The 18519-nt window shown below is 35.2% G+C and overlaps 5 protein-coding genes and 1 long non-coding RNA gene across 10 annotated transcripts; 4 read left to right on the forward strand and 2 right to left on the reverse strand.

Annotated features, from left to right (window-relative positions):
• The first annotated feature begins 70 nt into the window (after positions 1-70).
• LOC119080129 lies at positions 71-18399 on the forward strand. The gene is made up of 3 exons (XR_005088282.1): positions 71-208; positions 10876-10878; positions 18367-18399. It is a non-coding gene; the product is annotated as an uncharacterized LOC119080129 (long non-coding RNA).
• Positions 1383-2838, forward strand: LOC119080110. Its single transcript, XM_037188341.1, has 4 exons — positions 1383-1571; positions 1726-1824; positions 1884-2075; positions 2590-2838. The coding sequence occupies exons 1-4, from the start codon at positions 1544-1546 to the stop codon at positions 2649-2651; spliced, it is 381 nt and encodes a 126-aa protein (XP_037044236.1). The 5' UTR covers positions 1383-1543; the 3' UTR covers positions 2652-2838.
• Positions 2808-4084, reverse strand: LOC119080079. The gene is made up of 3 exons (XM_037188299.1): positions 3921-4084; positions 3505-3678; positions 2808-3446 (listed from the first exon to the last, which is right to left on the reverse strand). The coding sequence occupies exons 1-3, from the start codon at positions 3994-3996 to the stop codon at positions 2893-2895; spliced, it is 804 nt and encodes a 267-aa protein (XP_037044194.1). The 5' UTR covers positions 3997-4084; the 3' UTR covers positions 2808-2892.
• LOC119080098 (histone acetyltransferase GCN5-like) lies at positions 7058-8148 on the forward strand. 2 transcript variants are annotated; one of them, XR_005088266.1, is made up of 3 exons: positions 7058-7325; positions 7395-7570; positions 7635-8148. XR_005088266.1 is itself a non-coding variant. In XM_037188324.1 (3 exons), exons 2-3 carry the CDS (start codon positions 7516-7518, stop codon positions 8131-8133), a joined length of 549 nt encoding a protein of 182 aa, XP_037044219.1. In that variant the 5' UTR covers positions 7058-7325; positions 7395-7515; the 3' UTR covers positions 8134-8148. The 2 variants fall into 2 exon arrangements, 1 of the variants encoding a protein (XP_037044219.1); XM_037188324.1 differs by having other exon boundaries at positions 7640-8148.
• On the forward strand, positions 12178-16040 carry LOC119080096 (protein bfr2-like). 4 transcript variants are annotated; one of them, XR_005088265.1, is made up of 4 exons: positions 12178-12305; positions 12373-12740; positions 13589-14025; positions 14104-16040. XR_005088265.1 is itself a non-coding variant. In XM_037188323.1 (3 exons), exons 1-3 carry the CDS (start codon positions 12251-12253, stop codon positions 13628-13630), a joined length of 465 nt encoding a protein of 154 aa, XP_037044218.1. In that variant the 5' UTR covers positions 12178-12250; the 3' UTR covers positions 13631-16040. The 4 variants fall into 4 exon arrangements, 3 of the variants coding, with proteins under 3 accessions (XP_037044218.1, XP_037044217.1, XP_037044216.1); XM_037188323.1 differs by having other exon boundaries at positions 13589-16040; XM_037188322.1 differs by lacking the exons at positions 13589-14025; positions 14104-16040 and adding an exon at positions 12818-13532.
• LOC119080050 lies at positions 16296-18031 on the reverse strand. Its single transcript, XM_037188256.1, has 2 exons — positions 17579-18031; positions 16296-17488 (listed from the first exon to the last, which is right to left on the reverse strand). Exons 1-2 carry the CDS (start codon positions 17674-17676, stop codon positions 16324-16326), a joined length of 1263 nt encoding a protein of 420 aa, XP_037044151.1. The 5' UTR covers positions 17677-18031; the 3' UTR covers positions 16296-16323.
• Positions 18400-18519: the final 120 nt, after the last annotated feature.

Below are 18519 nucleotides of genomic sequence, written 5' to 3' on the forward strand. Positions count from 1 at the left end.
TTGCAGTGAGATCTCACAAAAGAATGTTATGATTGGAGCGAGAAGACCGAAGACTAGTTAATTATAACTGGACTTAAGGTACTTGTCAAAGTATCTGCTTCTTTTTTAACATGTTATGATGTGAGCGAGAGAACTGAAGACCAGTTTACTATAACTTGCCTTGGGATAATTGTCAAAATATTTCTTTCTATTTCATCATAACACTCTAGTGCTGGAAATGGACTGTTGAGCTTACTGATAGATTGAGAACGTATACCATAGAGTTACACTCGAGAGGTGGCGCTGTCGATCAAAGGAAACCACAAAATTATATGGGAAACCAGACATGTTCAAATAATGGCAGCGCCACCTTGGCACCTCTCGAGTGTAACTCTATGACGTATACAGTGTTAAAAGGGCGTGAAAACAGGGAAAAAACCAGTTAATATAACTGATCTCGATGGGTGACATGTCAAAATTTGTATGTAATCAGGGTAAAAATCAGTTGATTCAACTTAGTGATTTGTCAAAATTTGTACTCTCTTTTAACACTGTATAGACTGTTATGATGAGATAGAAGGAAATATGATTTAGGTCAGTTATTTTAACTTGCTTTGGTTGCATGTCACCAATTGTATGAAAATTAACTGGTCTCCGGAACTTTCGCTCTGATCATAATGCTTGATTTCCTCTTTTTTATTGTTTCAAGAGTAAACGGAGCGTAATCGGCGTAAGAGGAAATCAAGCATAACAGTCTACACAGTGTTAAAAGAGAGTCGAAATTTTGATTTCGAGTTCAGTTGAATAAACTTGTTTTTTCCCCATTTTACGCACAAATTTTGAAATATCATCCATTGAGCTTCAGTTAAATTAACTGGTTTTTCTCCTGTTTTACGCTATTTTAACACTGTTAATAAAGTGTCAAAAGAGAATGTCAAATAGAGTGTTCACCCATCAAGCTCAGTTAAAGGGACTGGTTTGTTCCTAGTTAACTGGACTTTTACATACAAATTTTGGCGTATCACATATCGAGCTCAGTTAAGCAACTGGTCTTTTTTACGATATTTTAACGCTGTAAATACACATTCTCCTTTTCAACCTGATTCAATCTGTTACTTTTTCTGTAAAATAGTCATTTATGCCACTCGATTTATCGCTCGGTGGCATAAATAATTAACTCTAGACCGCAGACTAGTGCCGAAAAAATCATTTATCAGTTGGTGACATAGAATGTTCCAGTTCGTTTAACTCAATTGTGGTCCGCAACTTCAACTTTTCGAAAACTATACGAATTTCATATTAATTTAAAAAATCTTTAGGTGCCTGCAGCTTCAACTGTTCGAAAAATGTGCTAACTGTTCGAACTGGAACACTCTGCCAAATAAAGTCTTCTATGGTTCTGCGTGTCGATGTGTCGATTTCACATTATCTTCATTCATCCTTTTAGCTTCACGTTCTGTGTGAATGTATTCTCTGTAACTTGTCCTCTTATTTTTGATAAAATATAACAATTTACCGTTTTCTGCATTGAACTAATCTATCGGGATAATATTAACGCTGATATATGGATAAATCGTCAACTCAAACTCACGGTATGTTTTGAATACAAATCCGGAATCCTAAAAACAAACTTTGTAAGGCCAAAAGATCATAAACATGTCACGTTCAGTGTAATGCTAGTCCCATAATTTGTGGATAGAATGCGTTCCATATTTTTGATGCAGAAAAAAAAAATTATTGTTCCAGCCAATGGACAAAAGAAGCGTCGAGACAGAGAAATTAAAGACTGTCATCGACCTACACTTTTGGAACGAAAACAGGCGGAGAAAAGTACATTAGTCCAGCGTAAGTGAAGAGAAACCTTCATAATGTCGTCTTGAGCATAATCTCTGCAACTATTTCAGTTACGATTGGCAAAAACGCAAGAACACCCAAGTTGATACTCAAAAAACTCAGCGTCAACGACTTGCTATCTTACATGAATAATTCAGCTATGGCAACAGAATCGAATTCTAATGATACGATCACTTCTCAGACTTCCGAATCTGAAGATTGGCATTTGTGTGTGAGCACCACATCCGAAGAAGACCTTCAAGGTTAGTTGCTAGAGCTGACAAAAGAGTCAAGTGTGATTTGAAGAACCTTTTTTTCTAATTCTTCTAATTGAGTCGATTAAAAAACATGTTTGAAATTGAGTGATGCCGATCACTGACCTGAAATGTCGGTCCTTTTAACGTAGTTATTTTATAGTTAAATTTATCGTAAGTCTGGATTCACAGTCGTCCGTATTCCAGCCGTTTTGCCTCCTTGTTCTAGCCGTATACATGACAACTGGTAATTAAACAGTGAAAATTCAAACGAAACAATAGATGACGTTTCAAAACTGAGTGAAAACGGAATGAAAACGAAGAACTGTGAGACCACCTTAACGTTTTATCGAGATTTTGGATTTTATTAATCGAATCAATGAAGTGACGTTCTAATCCTTTTGAATGAGTACGAAGCTTGTCCGAAGCTAATTTTCAATGTTCTGTTCTCACGTCTGTTTCACAAACTATCTTAAAGCTCTCATATGCGCAGATTATTGTCAATTTCAATTTTATTTTATAGCTTCTCCGATTTCTAAAAGTAAATTGACGTCGACGTCGAGACTTAATAAAACGATACCTTAGACACGGGGAATACTTTGTAGCAAGATGTACCTTCAGATATGTACCCATCCTACAACACGACGATGTAAAAGAAACGAATAAGTTGTCCTGTTTGGAAGTATTAGTAAAAGATTTTCCTGTTGGGTAGCCGTGATCAAATAAATGTACGCAACAACGTAACTTTCCATTAAAAAAAATTAATTTTTAATTTAGCTGTTTTTCTTCTTGAAACCCACAGACAAAATTCGTTGAGTAAAAAAAATCAATTCTGCAACTGTTTCTTCAGTTTGCCTTTTGACGATGAACCGTATGCTGTTGCTCGACTAGCAGCAGTTCCCCCTTTGCCCGTACTAAAGCTATTGGCAATTGCAATGGCACCGCCTGACGTACTCCCGAAGCTAATAGGAAAGAAATTGTGTAGTGGCCATGAACCTTGACTTGGCTGCTGCCCTTTCGTGTTAGCCGGTACTATATCGTCGTCGTCCTCTTCGTTTGTTTCTATTTCAACATTAATTTTTGGCGGCTGTGCAATAATCGGATTTGCAGGAGTCGCTGTCGGTGCAATGTTGTTTTTTTGTGGAATTGGCTCGTACGAGATTGAGGGACCCGATTCGAAGAGACCATCATTATCTTGGTGTGATTCTGAGTCCGGGCTCTCATCTTCCTCGGGATATGATTCTGCTATTGATATCGCGTTACCACTGTCACTAGACTCAGCGGGGGCTTGTTGATTCAAATCGGTGTCTAGATTCGTTGATGATGATGGTGGTGGTGGTGGTGGTTGGAATTCTTGCACTGGTGCAGGCTCTTGACCATCTTAACATTAAAATAGGATTGATAGAAATCATGCAAATAATTAATCTGATCGTCTCACGTTCATAGTATGTCCCGGCTCCGATCCTATCGCCAGATGCAAATGCAGTTATTTCACTAGCTTGAGCAGTCCGTGCAGAATAAGGATTGTTGTAGTGCAGAAGCATAGTTTGATGCATTGGATACGGTCGATAATATCCATTGAATGATGATGGTGCTCGGTAGTAACGAAAACCTTGAATAATTGTTAACCTTTTAGTCATTATTGTTATGGACAAAAATGATAAAAAGAGGGACGAGCTCAGGCTAGTGTTCCCTTTATCAAAACGTATTGCAAAAATATTGAAGTAAAAGATTTGGTATCTGACACAAAGCGATACTTTAAACAATAAAAGTAGCAGATTCGAAGGTTATTGAAAAAAAAAACACTTTGTCATCCAGAGAACAATATTAAAACTCGAACAAATTTTATTATACCATTATTCACTGGTACTGAATGAGCGTAGCCGACGCACAATGCCACAATAAAAACGAAACTCTTTACGTTCTTCATTTCTTATTCTTTCAAAACTTGATTGATTGGCAGCGAGTACACTTTTAGCACACCATCAGCGACAAAATGACAAGTGATTGCGAAAATATTAGGCTTTATATATGCGACATCAGAGTGAAATAGAACTCGTTAATATTCTACCATTGTTCTTACTTACAATTTTGAATTTTCGATTTTTTTTTAATGTGAAATTTCTACTTATCCATTTTACCGAGTCATAACGTGTATAACATCCAAGTCAAATACGTATTCATAATACCGGTGAGATAATTTGGACGGACTGTGTAGTTCTATCGGTATGTAACTACTGAAATCTCTGTTCCAATATGCTCATACGCTCATATCGTCTTTATATTGTTAGTTACGAAATCTAAGGTCGTAAGATAATTTTTTGCGAAATTTATTTTTGGACAATAGACAGGATCATTGATGGAATATTTAATGTTGTATGTTTGTGATAAATATGTTATCTAAGTCTAAAGTTAAAATATTAAAGTTTCCATTGTATTCAAATTTCGGAATTCAATAAATCAATCCGAATTGCATTCGATGTACAGAGATCAGACAATTTTGTCATCTAATTGCATCATTGCGTCATATGTTATCGACAACGAAGGACAAAAATTAATATTGATATCCTGGCTAATATAACGTCCAAACTACAAGTTAAATTAGTGAAAGATTGGATTTCAATCCGTTGAAACTTAGAACAAATACAGTAATTCAGTAACAGCCCGTGGAAGATTAATGATAAATAGTTTAGAGGTTGACAAATTTCATCATCTGTTTTCGACGATATAGTCACACCATATTAACAGTTTAAAGTAGCTTACGTCTCACAGGAAAGTTATTCACATTATACGTACATCACCACAATAAGTAACACATGAACATTCAATTCTGACAATTGAAATACGTAACAACGTTATGTTTCATTTTCATTTACATTGCCTAATCACGTAAAGCATTGTAATTACGAGGTTCCAAGTTGTTATCCCCTTCGGGTCGGGCTGTAACACCCCACTTATCAAATACACAACTTGGAACCTCGGAAGTAATATACAATTCAACGTGTAGAAAACATTGGCGAATTTTACACATACCTGAAGTATATCTGAATTTTCCTTTTTCTGGATGTGGAATGGTAAAAATAACCAATGATCTCCACGTAGAGTTAAAAGTATGTTGAAAAGAATGAAGTAAAAGATTTTGCACTAAATACTAGGTGATTCTTTGATCGATAGAAGTTACAGATTCAGTGAATTAGAGAGATTTTCACTAACACTTACTTACTTATAGAGAAATTCGGTTTGGAAACTAAATATAGCAGAATTCTATTACATTTCTTGGACATTTCGTCATGCAATAACTAACGCCAGCGCTTATTTTTGTGAGACAACTTCACAGCTATCACACTTCATGGTTATTAACCAGAGTGAAGTTATATCACCTGAAAATAGCGCAAAGAATGAAGTACTGAAAGTGGCGCCTCTACAGGCCAACTGACGTTTCCTATTATACTAGACGTAAAACTGTATTCAGTGACTAACACTCTAAAACCAGCCAATCTAAGAAATTTCAGTTATTCGATTTTTTTTTAAGATGTTGATAAATTTTATTTCAAACGTAAGGTTACATATCAGTTTTAAAGGTTAAAAAAAACAAGGTGATCCTTAGCCGGATCACAAGTTGAAAATTTGATCAAGTTTTACCGATGGTGGGAGAGTCCCCAGAAGATATTCGTACGTGACTGTCCGCAAGAGTGTCCAAGCAGGTGGCGTCCCAAACGAGATGTTGACCTCGATACCATGGAACGAGTGTAAGCCCGTCTGGCTTTTTGCCGTCATTGCGAAATAGACCGGGAGGTTCCAATGTCGATGGAATGTTGATAGCATTCAGAGCTTGCCACAGAATCCGATTGAGCTCGGCATGTCTTGCCAGGCGACCGGCGCTTTTTGGGCAGCTTAAACCATGAGTGCCGAACTCATCAACGTTCGAACCACACAAGCATATATGTGGACGACAAATTCGATAATTATGATTTTTCCTAGTGTTTGAAACGTCAAAGGAAATTCACATAGGAAAAAGCAGACATTTAAGAATTCAAACAACGGTAATCTCAAAGGCTGATTTTAGAATGTTAGTCACTGTAAATGACTTCTTGATACAAAATGTATGGAGGGTCGACATATAAATCATAAAAGTATTACGTGGCCTTAAAGTGAAAATAGCATTGCATGGCAATACGTTTTCCGTTTCTAAAACGCTGCAATGATGTTACAAATCTTCATCTGCAACTTTAAAGCATCAAGAGCATTAAATTGTTGAAAAACCAAACTGACTCCATCAGTTTTTTGTCAATGAAAATTTATTTGTTTTTTAATGTGCCGTTATGGAAGCACGTAAAGCATCTAAAACTATTTACAACTTTATAAGGCTATTGAACTCCTTTTGTGCCTCATATAACATTACATTATGCAATCATGCTATAAATCTATGCAAGACCAAAGGTATAATAATTCAAAATTGCGGTAAGCCAGACCGTTGATAAGTGAATTTATGGATGACACTTCCAACGAATGGTGAGGTACAAAAATCACTTATATTTAATTCCTCTAGAGAAAAATAAGCCAATAAATAAAGTTATTTTAATATTGGTCACACGTGTTTTATATATGAAATAAGTGTAAGTCCGGTTTGCATACATAATTCATATATATGATCTGAGTTATGCTTAGTTTTGTAAACTGACAGGAATGGTAAAGATTTCAGTTTTTGATTTATTTAACATTTTGGGTGATGAGTAAGTGACTCATACATCTGATTGTGTCCTTAAAAATTATATTCTTTATATCTCGAATGTGAAAAAAACTTGTTATAAAGTATGAGAGTAAAGTTAATACGTTGAATTACCAAGCTAACTTTACTTTGTAGAATCTAATAGAATAAATGCAATTATACTCCGATAACAAATTGTATTACAAAAATATCATAAGAATTGCATATGAAAATGACAAACAACTCGCTCGACCGTGAATCACAGTACGCGATTAACGGTCACGGGTGCATCTGCGCCTGGGATATCGCATAAATGAATAAACTGACTAATCCAATTACATCGGAAGTTGAAGCAGTAATCGATTCTGATACTGTAATAAAGGAAAATCAAATTTAAATGATCGATTCTGTGGATATTTATGGTGTCATTATTCTAAATCAAGTAATACTTATATAGCGAGAATTTGAACTGTTTGAATACATTAAACGTTGATTCTGGGCTAATATACCAGTTCATCGATCTATATGAGCTTCTGAAAATGTTATGCTACGTAAGTTTAGATGTTTTTTTTTATTCAGAATCGATCATTTTAGTTTTATTTTCTTTTAATTTTATCCAGTTACTAGGGTTACTGTATCATCATTCCATAATGAAAATTTAGCATTTTAGCACAACCAGCAATAGCGTCTAACGTTTACATTCGTTGTTTAGTACGAAGTCAAATTTCAAGAAGATTAAACATGAAAGTTAATTTTGTGATCTTTATGCTGATTTTTGGAACGGCTGCAGTTGCAAGTAATTTTTTTTTATTCATTTAAAATATAGTTCATGTTACTTTTCATCTAATTTACTTATGTAGAGTAGATGTAGAAGCACTCATTTCTCGTTCGGAACAAAACGTAGGTCCGAAATTGCCAAGCATCGAACACGATGCGGATATTATTGTCAGTGCTGTGGAAAATAAGAGACAAGAGCGTAAGGCATTTGAAGATGATCAAAAGGATTGGAGAGAAACATTCAATGCTGAAAAAGAGGACAGTTTCCAGGATGAACCAGAAAGAGACGATGAACCAGAAGGAGACGATGAAACAGAAGGAGACGATGAAACAGAAGGAGACGACGAAACTGAAGGAGACGATGATGCAGAAGGATACGATGCTGGAGAAGGATACGATGGGACCGAAGGAGACAATGATGCAAAAGGACACGATTATGCAGAAGAAACAATGGATGATTTTATTTTTGAGACAGGTGTTCTTTTGAAAATTTTGATTGTTGTTGTTACCTTGGTCCTTGTATTTCAAATAAGTTACTGTATATATTGTCTTTTAAGGACCCCTTTGTTCAGATTATCCTAAATAAATTTTTGAATTGTGACGCATTTTTTAACGCTGAGACTATTCGCACTATTCGATTATGGAACGGATATTCGCACTCGCGTGCGATTAGTCAGATCCACTGTAAAAAGGCTATTCGCACGCGCGTGCGAACATCAGTAATATCAGTTACTTTGAGAGTATTTTCCTCTTTAGGAGAGTATTTATAAACGGCAATTGTATTTCCTTTTATCTAATCACGGTGGGGCTAATAAAAAGTTTAAATGAACTGGCAGCCTTAATTTTTGTTTTTATGACAGTTTAGTTAAATATTTGGCTACGCGAGAATTGTTTGAATCAATAGGCCAGATCCGTTGAGGCTTATTTCAAATAGATATGTAACTTATGCTTTGTAGCCTGAAGTGTATCCAACGACACCAATCTTGTTATGCAAATTTTCTAAAAGTTAACGGCCCATCAGTTTGGACCTTTGTATGAAAAGGTTTGAAAACGTTTCAAAAACTTTATGCTCAAAACAAACGAGGCATTGAAAACGTGTTTTGGCCCTATTTTTCATGACGAAATTTTCGAAACTGTCAAATGAAGTTAGAACTTTTTCTATTCAAAATCGCGACTGCTGCATCTGTCAATGAAAACTAGGACCAAAACACGTTTTCAATGCTTCGTTTGTTTTGAGCATAACGTTTTTAAATATTTTTCGATTTTCGCGTCTGTGACGAATGCCTGTGCGAAGTTCCCTTCTAATAATCCACGTATCTGCAAAAAAAAAACATTTAGTGTCGAGTGTCCTCGCAGTCCAAGAAAGCTTGCACATTTTTCACTACAGTTTTTAACATTTAAAATGTCTCACTGTCATTTTCTCAGAGAATATCATTGTAAATTCGCAATGTAACAATGAAATTCTCATTAAAAAATATTAAAGAGACATTTTCAATTATAAACACTGCAACATATCCTATTCGGTATTCACCACGGAAATGCGCCTCAAAACTTGAATGAATAAATAAAAAAAAATAACCGAAAAATAAACTCAACAATTCCTTAAATGAAAATGGGGCTATTTAACGCTGCGTAAGAAAGATCTACGTACGTTCGTTCCATTTTGAAATTGTAGCGCAGTACCTTTCAACTACCTTTAAATTGCAACAAAAATTATGAAATTCGGATGAAATTTGCTCGATTTTTTTGCAGTCCAAGTACCGAGAGTTGGAACTTTTACCTGCCTTCTATTCAGTAAACAAACTAGGAAAATCATTCGATTTTCATACAAAATACAATTCAAAGCAAGCAAAACCACAATTTTCAATAAATTTTCCGCTGACCAGCAACACAACGAACAACAATCAAAATACGTTTAGTGCCGAGTAGTTAAGTTATACGAGCACGAACAGAAGGATATTTTTTTTACACTCGCCTCACTATGAAAACACTGAATATCACGTGCCAAAAGTTATCGGAAACCACACTTTTTTAGTTCTCTCTCAGCAGGACTTGTAAACAGGTCTAGGGATGTGAGCAATGTTTTACTTAATAGTGGCATTTCCTGTGGTTATAACGCGGAGCTTACTCTCCGTATTGTAATGAACATTGCGTATTTTCGGTTTCGTTTTTATTCTTATTCTTCTTCCATACATTTAAGTTTATCCTTGAACGATGTGTGCAAATGCGATAGAAATGCTTTGTATTTGTTTTTGTTGTTTGTGTATTTCATGGTATGGCAAGTGTAAAATTTCGTGCATCACACTATTGAAACCACTCAATCACAGTATATGTGTGAATTCGACTTCGTCTCGACGAAACATATATACTCATGCAAAAAATTTATCTATCGCTATACGAATTCACACGTATACTGCAATTTCGTGGATCTACCAAGTGTTGCAAATAACTATTGCCCATTCGTCATCTGTAGGCATATATATGGACAATTGTACCCAAATGTGTAACACCTTGTACTTAGCGCATGTCTGAAAATACCATAGAAATTTCTTAGTTAAAAGACTAACGACTCGCGCAACCGTGATTAACGGTCATGGGTTATCGCAAATAAATAGAAATCAATTTATAAGAGTATCCAAAGAGCAAAATGTCAAATTACTAGCTCAAGCTGAATCCGAAGTGAAAGCAGCAATCGATTTTGATTCTGTAATAATTTGGAAATTCCAAAATATAAAACAGATAATTCTGTGCATTTATTGGGGTTCACAAGGAGATACTTTTTTAACGCTATCATCATTCCACGTTACATAATAGTACATTACGTTCGAGGTACCAAATTTTTATTTTGACGAGTCGTGATTCACGATGAATCACAATCTCTTACGACAGAGTAAAGTTCGCTGATTAGAGGTGTGCACCGCCGATTTTACGCCGGCGCGCCGCCGATTTTTTGCTAAATTTTCGGCGCGCCGCCGCCGAAAAATAATAGCTCACGCCGCCGCCGCCGCCGATTGTATTTTCGTCGCGCCGAAATTTTGTACGTGTACTGCTTCCAACCATTTTAATGGGCGGTAATATAAAGTTAAATTGAAATATCTATACAAAAGTGTGTGCTTGAGTACAAGGTTTGAGCAAATGTTTATCTCTCTTAATTTATAAGTCAGGTTTCTTTATGCTGCTCAGCTAATACACTTATTACTTATAAATTTAAGTTTATCTAAATCTCTTATTTGCGAAAACCTTCTACTACGAACTCACTCCTACATAGAAGATGGACTAAAGACAACGGGAACGGTTATTGCATAAATCGAAAGATAATAGTAGTGAGTTTGCGTAAATGACATAAATTATAGTTGGAAATAAGAAACCTGCAGAACATCTAGTATGAAGATGTGACTTAAAATTTCCAACTTGTAAGTTGACTTATAGCTTATAGGTTATGAAGGATGGCTTACACGGTTTATCTTGCAAAAAAGCGGACGATGGATTCCAGGACATGATGAAGTTAATAAAATCTTTTCTCATGCTCAATCTGTTACAACCTCCGGACATTTCTAGAGATGACGGTAAAAGACCGGACGTTGGGATTTTGTGCGATGTAACCATTAGATAAATTAGATAAATCAATCATCCAAAAAATCTGGATCAATTGTAGATAATGCTGAAAGATTCAAGCATAATCATTACATACGTTTAAAAGAAAAATTTTTATTTACACCTATTGCTTTTGAATCACTAGGTTGCATGGGTCCCGAAACAAGTACATTAATTAAGAAATTTTGTTCATTAATGAGAAAAGCTTCTGGCGAACAACGCTCCATGGATTACCAAATACAAAAGATTTCTATTGCAATTCAACGGAGAAACGCTAGTTGCATTTTGTGGACTTTGGGGCGTAACAGAGTTGATGATTTTTATTTATTGTAAATACTTGTTTTTGAAAAGATCGTTTTTTACTGGTTGCGCTTTGCAGCCTTCTCGCTTATATGTCATTTACGCAAACTCACTAATCATTCGTGGATTTATTAAATCAGATGTTTTTAAAATAAAAGGTCAGTGATTGTACATTCAAAATATAAAAGGTGAGATATGTCTCGGTTGATTCCCCTTGTATAAGTTGTTGATACTTCAGATCGCAAGATAGTAAGAATTCAGTGTTCGTAAAAAGGATTGCGCACGCTTTTTCAAATGTTTTTGCATTATTTTCGAAAATTTAGATTTTTTGTAAATTTATCGGCGCGCCACCGCCGATCCCTTACCAGTCGGCGCACCGCCGCCGATTATTTTAAGATCGGCGCACACCTCTATCGCTGATTTGACTAGGGACCTGAATAATCTATTAGCCCTATATTTTTTGCGAATAAAATTTTTCAATTGATGTCAGTGTTCATTTGAGCTCATTTTCATATACAGTGCATTAGGTCCCTTATTTGACGTTTTGAAAATGAACCGCTCTGCAATTCCTGAATACGAGAATTCAAGTTACTTCATTGATATATTGTATGTATAGTAATCTACTATTAATTTGGAATTTCCAGATAATTTTTTGCAGTTACTGGGATTCGTCGTAAGCAATTTGTTTTTTACTTTATCAACATTCCATAATATTTACATAAACACAATTTGGCGTTATCGGCAGTAGAGTCTAAACGTTCTACACTCATTCTTTAGTACGAAGTCAAATTTCAAGAAGATTAACATGAAAGTGAATTTTGTGATCTTTATGCTTATATTTGGAACGGCTGTAGTTGCAAGTAATTTTTCTATCTTGTTCAATTAAAATATAGTTCATGTTACTTTTCATCTAATTTACTTATATAGATGCAGAAGCTTTCATTTCTCGTTCGGAACCCAGCGTAACTCCAAAATTGCCAAGTTCCGGACACAATGCAATTGATGCGAACAATGTGAAACAAGACCGTAAGGCAATTGAAGATAGTCGAAAGAATCGGCAAATTGCTTTCAATACTGAAGAACAAATAAGTTTCGATGATGTCGAAGGGTCATATGAAGAAAACGAAGATGGTTCAGATGCAGAAGGTAATGGTTTCGATGAAGAAGACGACGATGATGTTGCAAGAGACGATGATACAGAAGAAGGCGATGAGACAGACGAAGGCGATGATACAGAACGAGGCGATGATACAGAAGGAGACGATGATTCAGAAGAAACTATGGAACCTATTGAGGTAGATGACGAAGATACATCTGTTAATACCGGTTTTCTAATTTATGTTCTTTTGATAATTTTGATTTTTCTCGTCAGCTTGGCTCTTGTAAGTCAACTAATTTACTGGATACATTATCTTTTAAAGACGCGTTGTTCAGATTCTCCCAAATAAATTTTTGAGTTTTGAAGTATTTAATAAAGGCGCGGCACTACTAGCATGAACATTGAATTGACAAGTGTCAAAGGTGGAGTGCGTACTGCGATTTCATTAGCCTCCTAATATTTTCTATGTTAGTGCTAGTAGCAGTTCTGTGACTTAACCAATCTTTTACTTCTTTTGTTCAAAGTATCGAAGGATGTATTTGCTGCAAAATCTCATTTATTTTAACATACAAAATATAGTAGAATGGCATCTCTTATTTTTGTTATTGCTGTCGGTAACAGATAAAATAGCAATTTTTGTAAGGTTAATGAGTTCAACTGAAATGTTGATTGCTCTCAAGCCAATCAGAGCTTAAATGCTTTAGCTCTAGCAATCCAGTAACTTCCGCTAACAAATTGCATTTCACATATACCATAAAAATTTCATAGGAAAAAGACCAACGACTCACGCGACCGGGATTAGCCTGGGTTATCGCAAATGAATAGTAAACATAGTAAATAAACAATTTATAAGGGTATTCGAAGAACAAATACCAAAATGACTAGCTCAAGTAAAATCAGAAGTTAAAACAGTTAATCGATTTTGATTCTGTAATAATTTGGAATTTCTAAAATAGAAAACAGATAATTCTGTGCATTTATTGGGGTTCATTAGGAGCACATTTTTAATTTCATTAAATTATTTTTATTTTTATTTGGTTTCAGGTGGAGTCTATGTGGAAGTGGATACGGAAAATGTTATTTTAGTAATTCTGATTTCTACCTTCTTGGCCCTTGTAATTACAACAGTTTACTGGAAATATTGGCTTTTACAGAGTTCAAATTTTCCCAAATAATTTTTATAATTATGATACTGACAATACCTCTTCAGTAAAATTTAGTTAGGAACTTCCTACAATAATTATTTAACTGGACCATACAAACAAAAGGCACTTGTAAATAAGGTTTAAAAACTTCCTAAAAAGGACTGTTTATCAGGACTATTTGCTTTTGAATAATTTTTTTATCACAAAAAGAATATAAAACAACTGTTGACTGTAACCGCACAGTCCTTATCTAAGTTCAGTTTGAAGTCGACATTCGGGAAATAAACATGAAAGCGTATTTTGTTCTCTGTATGTTTACGATTGGAACACTTACAAGTAATTTTTCAATCTTTGCTGAGTAAATATTTGGGAAATTTCACATTCTACTTATACATTCTACTTATGTTGGTACAGAGGCACTTCCAAATTTACCACCTTCGGTTCTACTCCAAACGAAATTACCTGATACAGCATACGATACAGATATTGCGGATGAAACTGTTACGGAAAACATAAAGCCAGATCGAAGGTCATTCGAAGAAGAAGGAGACGGTTTTAATGTTGAAAGAATGACAAAAGCGAAAATTACGAGAGGAAGGCTGGCAGAGGAAAATCCAAATGTTAAAGGCTTGGGAAGTGGCTCTATAATCAACGGACTACTGACTGGTTTGATTATTCTCGTCACTTTAGCTGTTTTTTTACTATTTGTTTGCTGGCTATATTGCTATTCGAAAAAACTTTTCTTATTTTACACTTTCTCAAATAAGTTCTGAAATTATGCTGAGCCATTTAGGCGGCAAACCTCATCAACATTTTCCATTTGGGCTTTGCAATATCTACATTAAAGATTTTATTTGAAATAGATAAGTCAATACAGTGGTGATACTGTTACTGATACTGTAGATCGTGCTAAGTGACAAGATTTAGAGATAGCGTAAAAGTGTTGATAGAATTTACTTGGACATGAGTTAAACAGAAGTTTAATTAATTAACAATTTAGTCAATAATTTCTTAAAAAGAGTTTTAATAATTAAGCGTAATAATTTACTAGATCGAACTGGTCCAAGTGCCTAGGCTCACTGGGTTCACTCACCGAACCTTAGAAACGTCGTCGCTGAGCGTACCAACTTTTTATTAAACTTTTTAATCCTTAGCGAATCTTAGTAAATCTTTTCAAGGTTCGCTTATGGGAAATTAAAAAAAGCCAAATGTCCGCACAAATAAAGTGGATCCTATTAAAATGCTTTCTTCATGATTATTTTGTAAAGATGATGTGTCAAATATTATCTTCGAATTTATTCAATTGCTTAAGATGCGGTTATGACCGATAAACAAAGACAAACTTTGAGAAACACTGGCAGAAACCATTTCGCTAAAGACAAACTTTGTTAATGATTCTTCAATCTTTTGATGTTTCACATTGAGTGAGGTGTTTATCGATTAATTTGCTCTGCAAAAATGGAGAGTGAGGGAGTTGTGGATCTAACTGGAAATAATAGAGGCTGTCCTTAGCTTATAGAATGTCATGTAAGTTGATTGCAATGAATTTTATACAAGACCGTCGCTCATGGTTTGTTCAAAATTCACGGACATATACCAAATTTTCAAAAAATATCATTTTTTGTTACCAATATTTATCGGAGAAAGTTGGATGTTGTCTTAATTGGTAGCTGAGGACAGCATCTATTAGTTGCAGATATGTCAAATTTTTATTAGCAGAGTAAATATCATCTAAGAAAATCGGTTTCTTTGAGCCATTGTCACTAGAATGTACGATATTGATAGGTGTGTTTATCTTGTTTAATTATATACATCGGACTCTACTGCATAAATTGATAAAACTCAATACGCACGAGGCATCGAAAACGTGTTTCGATCAAAATTTTCTGTGTTCTTTGATGCTTAACGAAACTGTAACAAAGAGAATTTTGATCGAAACACGTTTTCGATGTCTGTTTTGAGCTCAGATTAAACTTTTCAATTTTACACTGATTTTTTGAATAGTTTTCTTTTCTCAATCTGCACTAACCCCTATAGAAGACTTTCTTCAATTTGTTTTATGTCAATCTTTATTTCTCGTCAAGGGCTTACTGAATCGCTCGTGAGACCCAAAAAAGTAAGCTCCAATACATATACATTGTCATACAACTTTGGACTATGTACATTCCGCAAGATTTCAACATTTGGAATCATTATTTCTTTTTAAATATCAGCAATTTATTAATTATTTTTAGTGACAATGATATATTTATTTATCTACAATGTTTGGAAATGCTGAACCTGTTACAGACGGCTGTCATCTGTTATCGACAACGACAGCAATAATTAACGACAAGCTCTGACTAATTAGTTCTTATATAGCAAAAGGCATGTTCAAAACAAATGAAGTTAAAGATTTTTGAATTCAATCTATGAAAATCTTTGATCAAATGAAGTAATAGATCAGATAGTAAAACTGTTAATATGCTTGCCGTCTGTGTTTGTGTTTGTTATTTGAAAAGTGGGGAACACCCCACTTATCAAATAAACAACTTGGAGCCTCGGAAGTAATATACTATTTCATGCTGAGGGCCTAAATTACGAGAGAAATGTCGTAATTTATGCCCAAGACATGAAAAAATTATTGGTTCTATTTTACGTAATAAAAATAAATTTGTTAACCGTATTGTATTGTCCTTCTAGAACGACTTTAAAGAACTGCGACGGATGGTTTGTGATGTTTATAGTAGTCTGTTGACTTCCCACTGGAACTGTTGCAATGTGTTGATAGTCATCTGCAGTTCCATCTTGAAAAGAATTTGTAAGTGATAGCCACACAATTACATCGCCCGCATTATCGATCGCTTTCCATGTAATATGCAACAGGTTTTCAGATAAAGTTAGCGATGGTTGAGCTAATGACACCTTATCCATTAATGGTACACCATCCAATTCTCTTAGCAATTCCGTTGGGATTTCAATATCCATAAATCGTGCCATTGTGGGAAAGATATCCACAGCAGCAGGTACGTAATTATCAAAATAGCTGTTTGTCTGTTCTAAATTCGTAAATATCCAAGTTGTGCGCTCTCTTTCCGATTGTCCCCCATGTCCGTATCCAGTCTCAGGACTTCTACCGTGGTCAGTTGTAATAATAACCAGCCAATCCTCGTTCCAATTTTCAATTCGATGATCCACTGATTCAACGATCTGTTCGATGAGTAGATCAGCATCAGCGACCGACTGATAAAATTCTGTACTATCACCATACATATGTCCCATGTCATCAGTATACTGGAGATAGACCCAGGAAAGATCGGGTGCATCGTTTGCGATAGATGTGGCAGTTTCGTTGACAACACGTTCATCGATAAGTTTGATATAGAGACTTTCCGCATCGTGAGGATATTGAATTGTATCCAGTTCGTATCCATCGAATTTGTAATCAAAAGTGATATTTCCTGCCATTGGTAAGCCTTCACCGATGAGTTTCACACGATTGTCGAGCCAAGTAGAGTAAATTCCAATTTTTCGATCGGGTTGTTGTTCTTTCAGTAAACGAAAAATATTCCAGTAATTGTAATTAGGATTGTCAACCGAATTGTCGTAAACATTATGTTTGTTTCCCCACGTCCCAGTGATGACATTCATATAGCCTGGAGCAGATATAGTGGGTGTTTGCGAATAACCTGAGATCTCACCCCCGGTGTAAGATCTCTTATATGCACCGAGTTTTCTCATGTTCGGGACAGTGGCATTTTCAATTACGTCAGCTGGTATTCCGTCGACAATAACAAGTATCACTTTCTTGTTTCTGACTACACAAAAGGATGAAAAGAGAATGATAAGCGTAAATGTTAAACAGATTTCTTGATTTTATCGGAACTTACCTGATGGTTCTTCTTCTGATGGTTGTTCTCTATTAAGTAACAGGACCGTAGTAACAGCAGCAGTCACTAGTACGATAGCAATTACAACTGCGACCCATATTTTTGTGCTTCGTTTCATATTGTTAAGCTTGTCCCAGCTGCACTTGATTTATAAGACACCAATGATGCAACGGTTTGAATGTCTATCGACGTGAATAAGTGATACTCACTTAACCCAGATCAAAAGAACATTCGATGGAAGTAAAAAAATCACTATTTCCAATCACTTCAACCGAACCAATCAATTAAACAGCAACGACTGTGTTGCAAGTCTTATAATTACTTGATGTATTTACCAAATCTTTGATCATTCATGAGAGGTATAGGTAAGATAAGTGTGAACATTGTAACAACATGATTCGATTTAAATTGAATTTTTGATTATGTGTTCTTTAATGATAACGCAAGTCTAGATGTTGGTGTGCAAATCGCTAGTGTCAGTATAAATGTTTACGTTGAGCACTTTATGATCAGTTGAATTTAACTGGTCTGATTCATTCATTAATTTTTGACAGCTGATCCCGAGAGACAAGTTATATTTAATTTAAGTTGTTTTTGCTATCTTAAACCAAGGTAAATATAGCGTGGAGGTAATGTCAATCAGACACGCGGTCTAGCACATAAATTCGATGTCAGTGACATCTTTTTTTTAAATTGGTGACCACAATTTACTTGTATATCACAAAATATTTTCACTATCTCACACCAGATGGCCCGACTTTCAATTCCATTTTTGGCTTTTAACAAATGAATGAGATGACGTTTGTAGACTATTATGATCAGAGCGAGGAAATCGACGACTGGTCTATTATAACTTGCCTTAGGGTACTTTCTCTTTCTTCATAACACTATATTTACCTTGTCTTATACAATCTACAGATTGTCTACGCATAGAGTTACACTCGAGAGGAGGCATGGTGGC

Source organism: Bradysia coprophila, unplaced genomic scaffold, assembly GCF_014529535.1.
Source record: "Bradysia coprophila strain Holo2 unplaced genomic scaffold, BU_Bcop_v1 contig_350, whole genome shotgun sequence".
NCBI lineage: Eukaryota > Metazoa > Arthropoda > Insecta > Diptera > Sciaridae > Bradysia > Bradysia coprophila.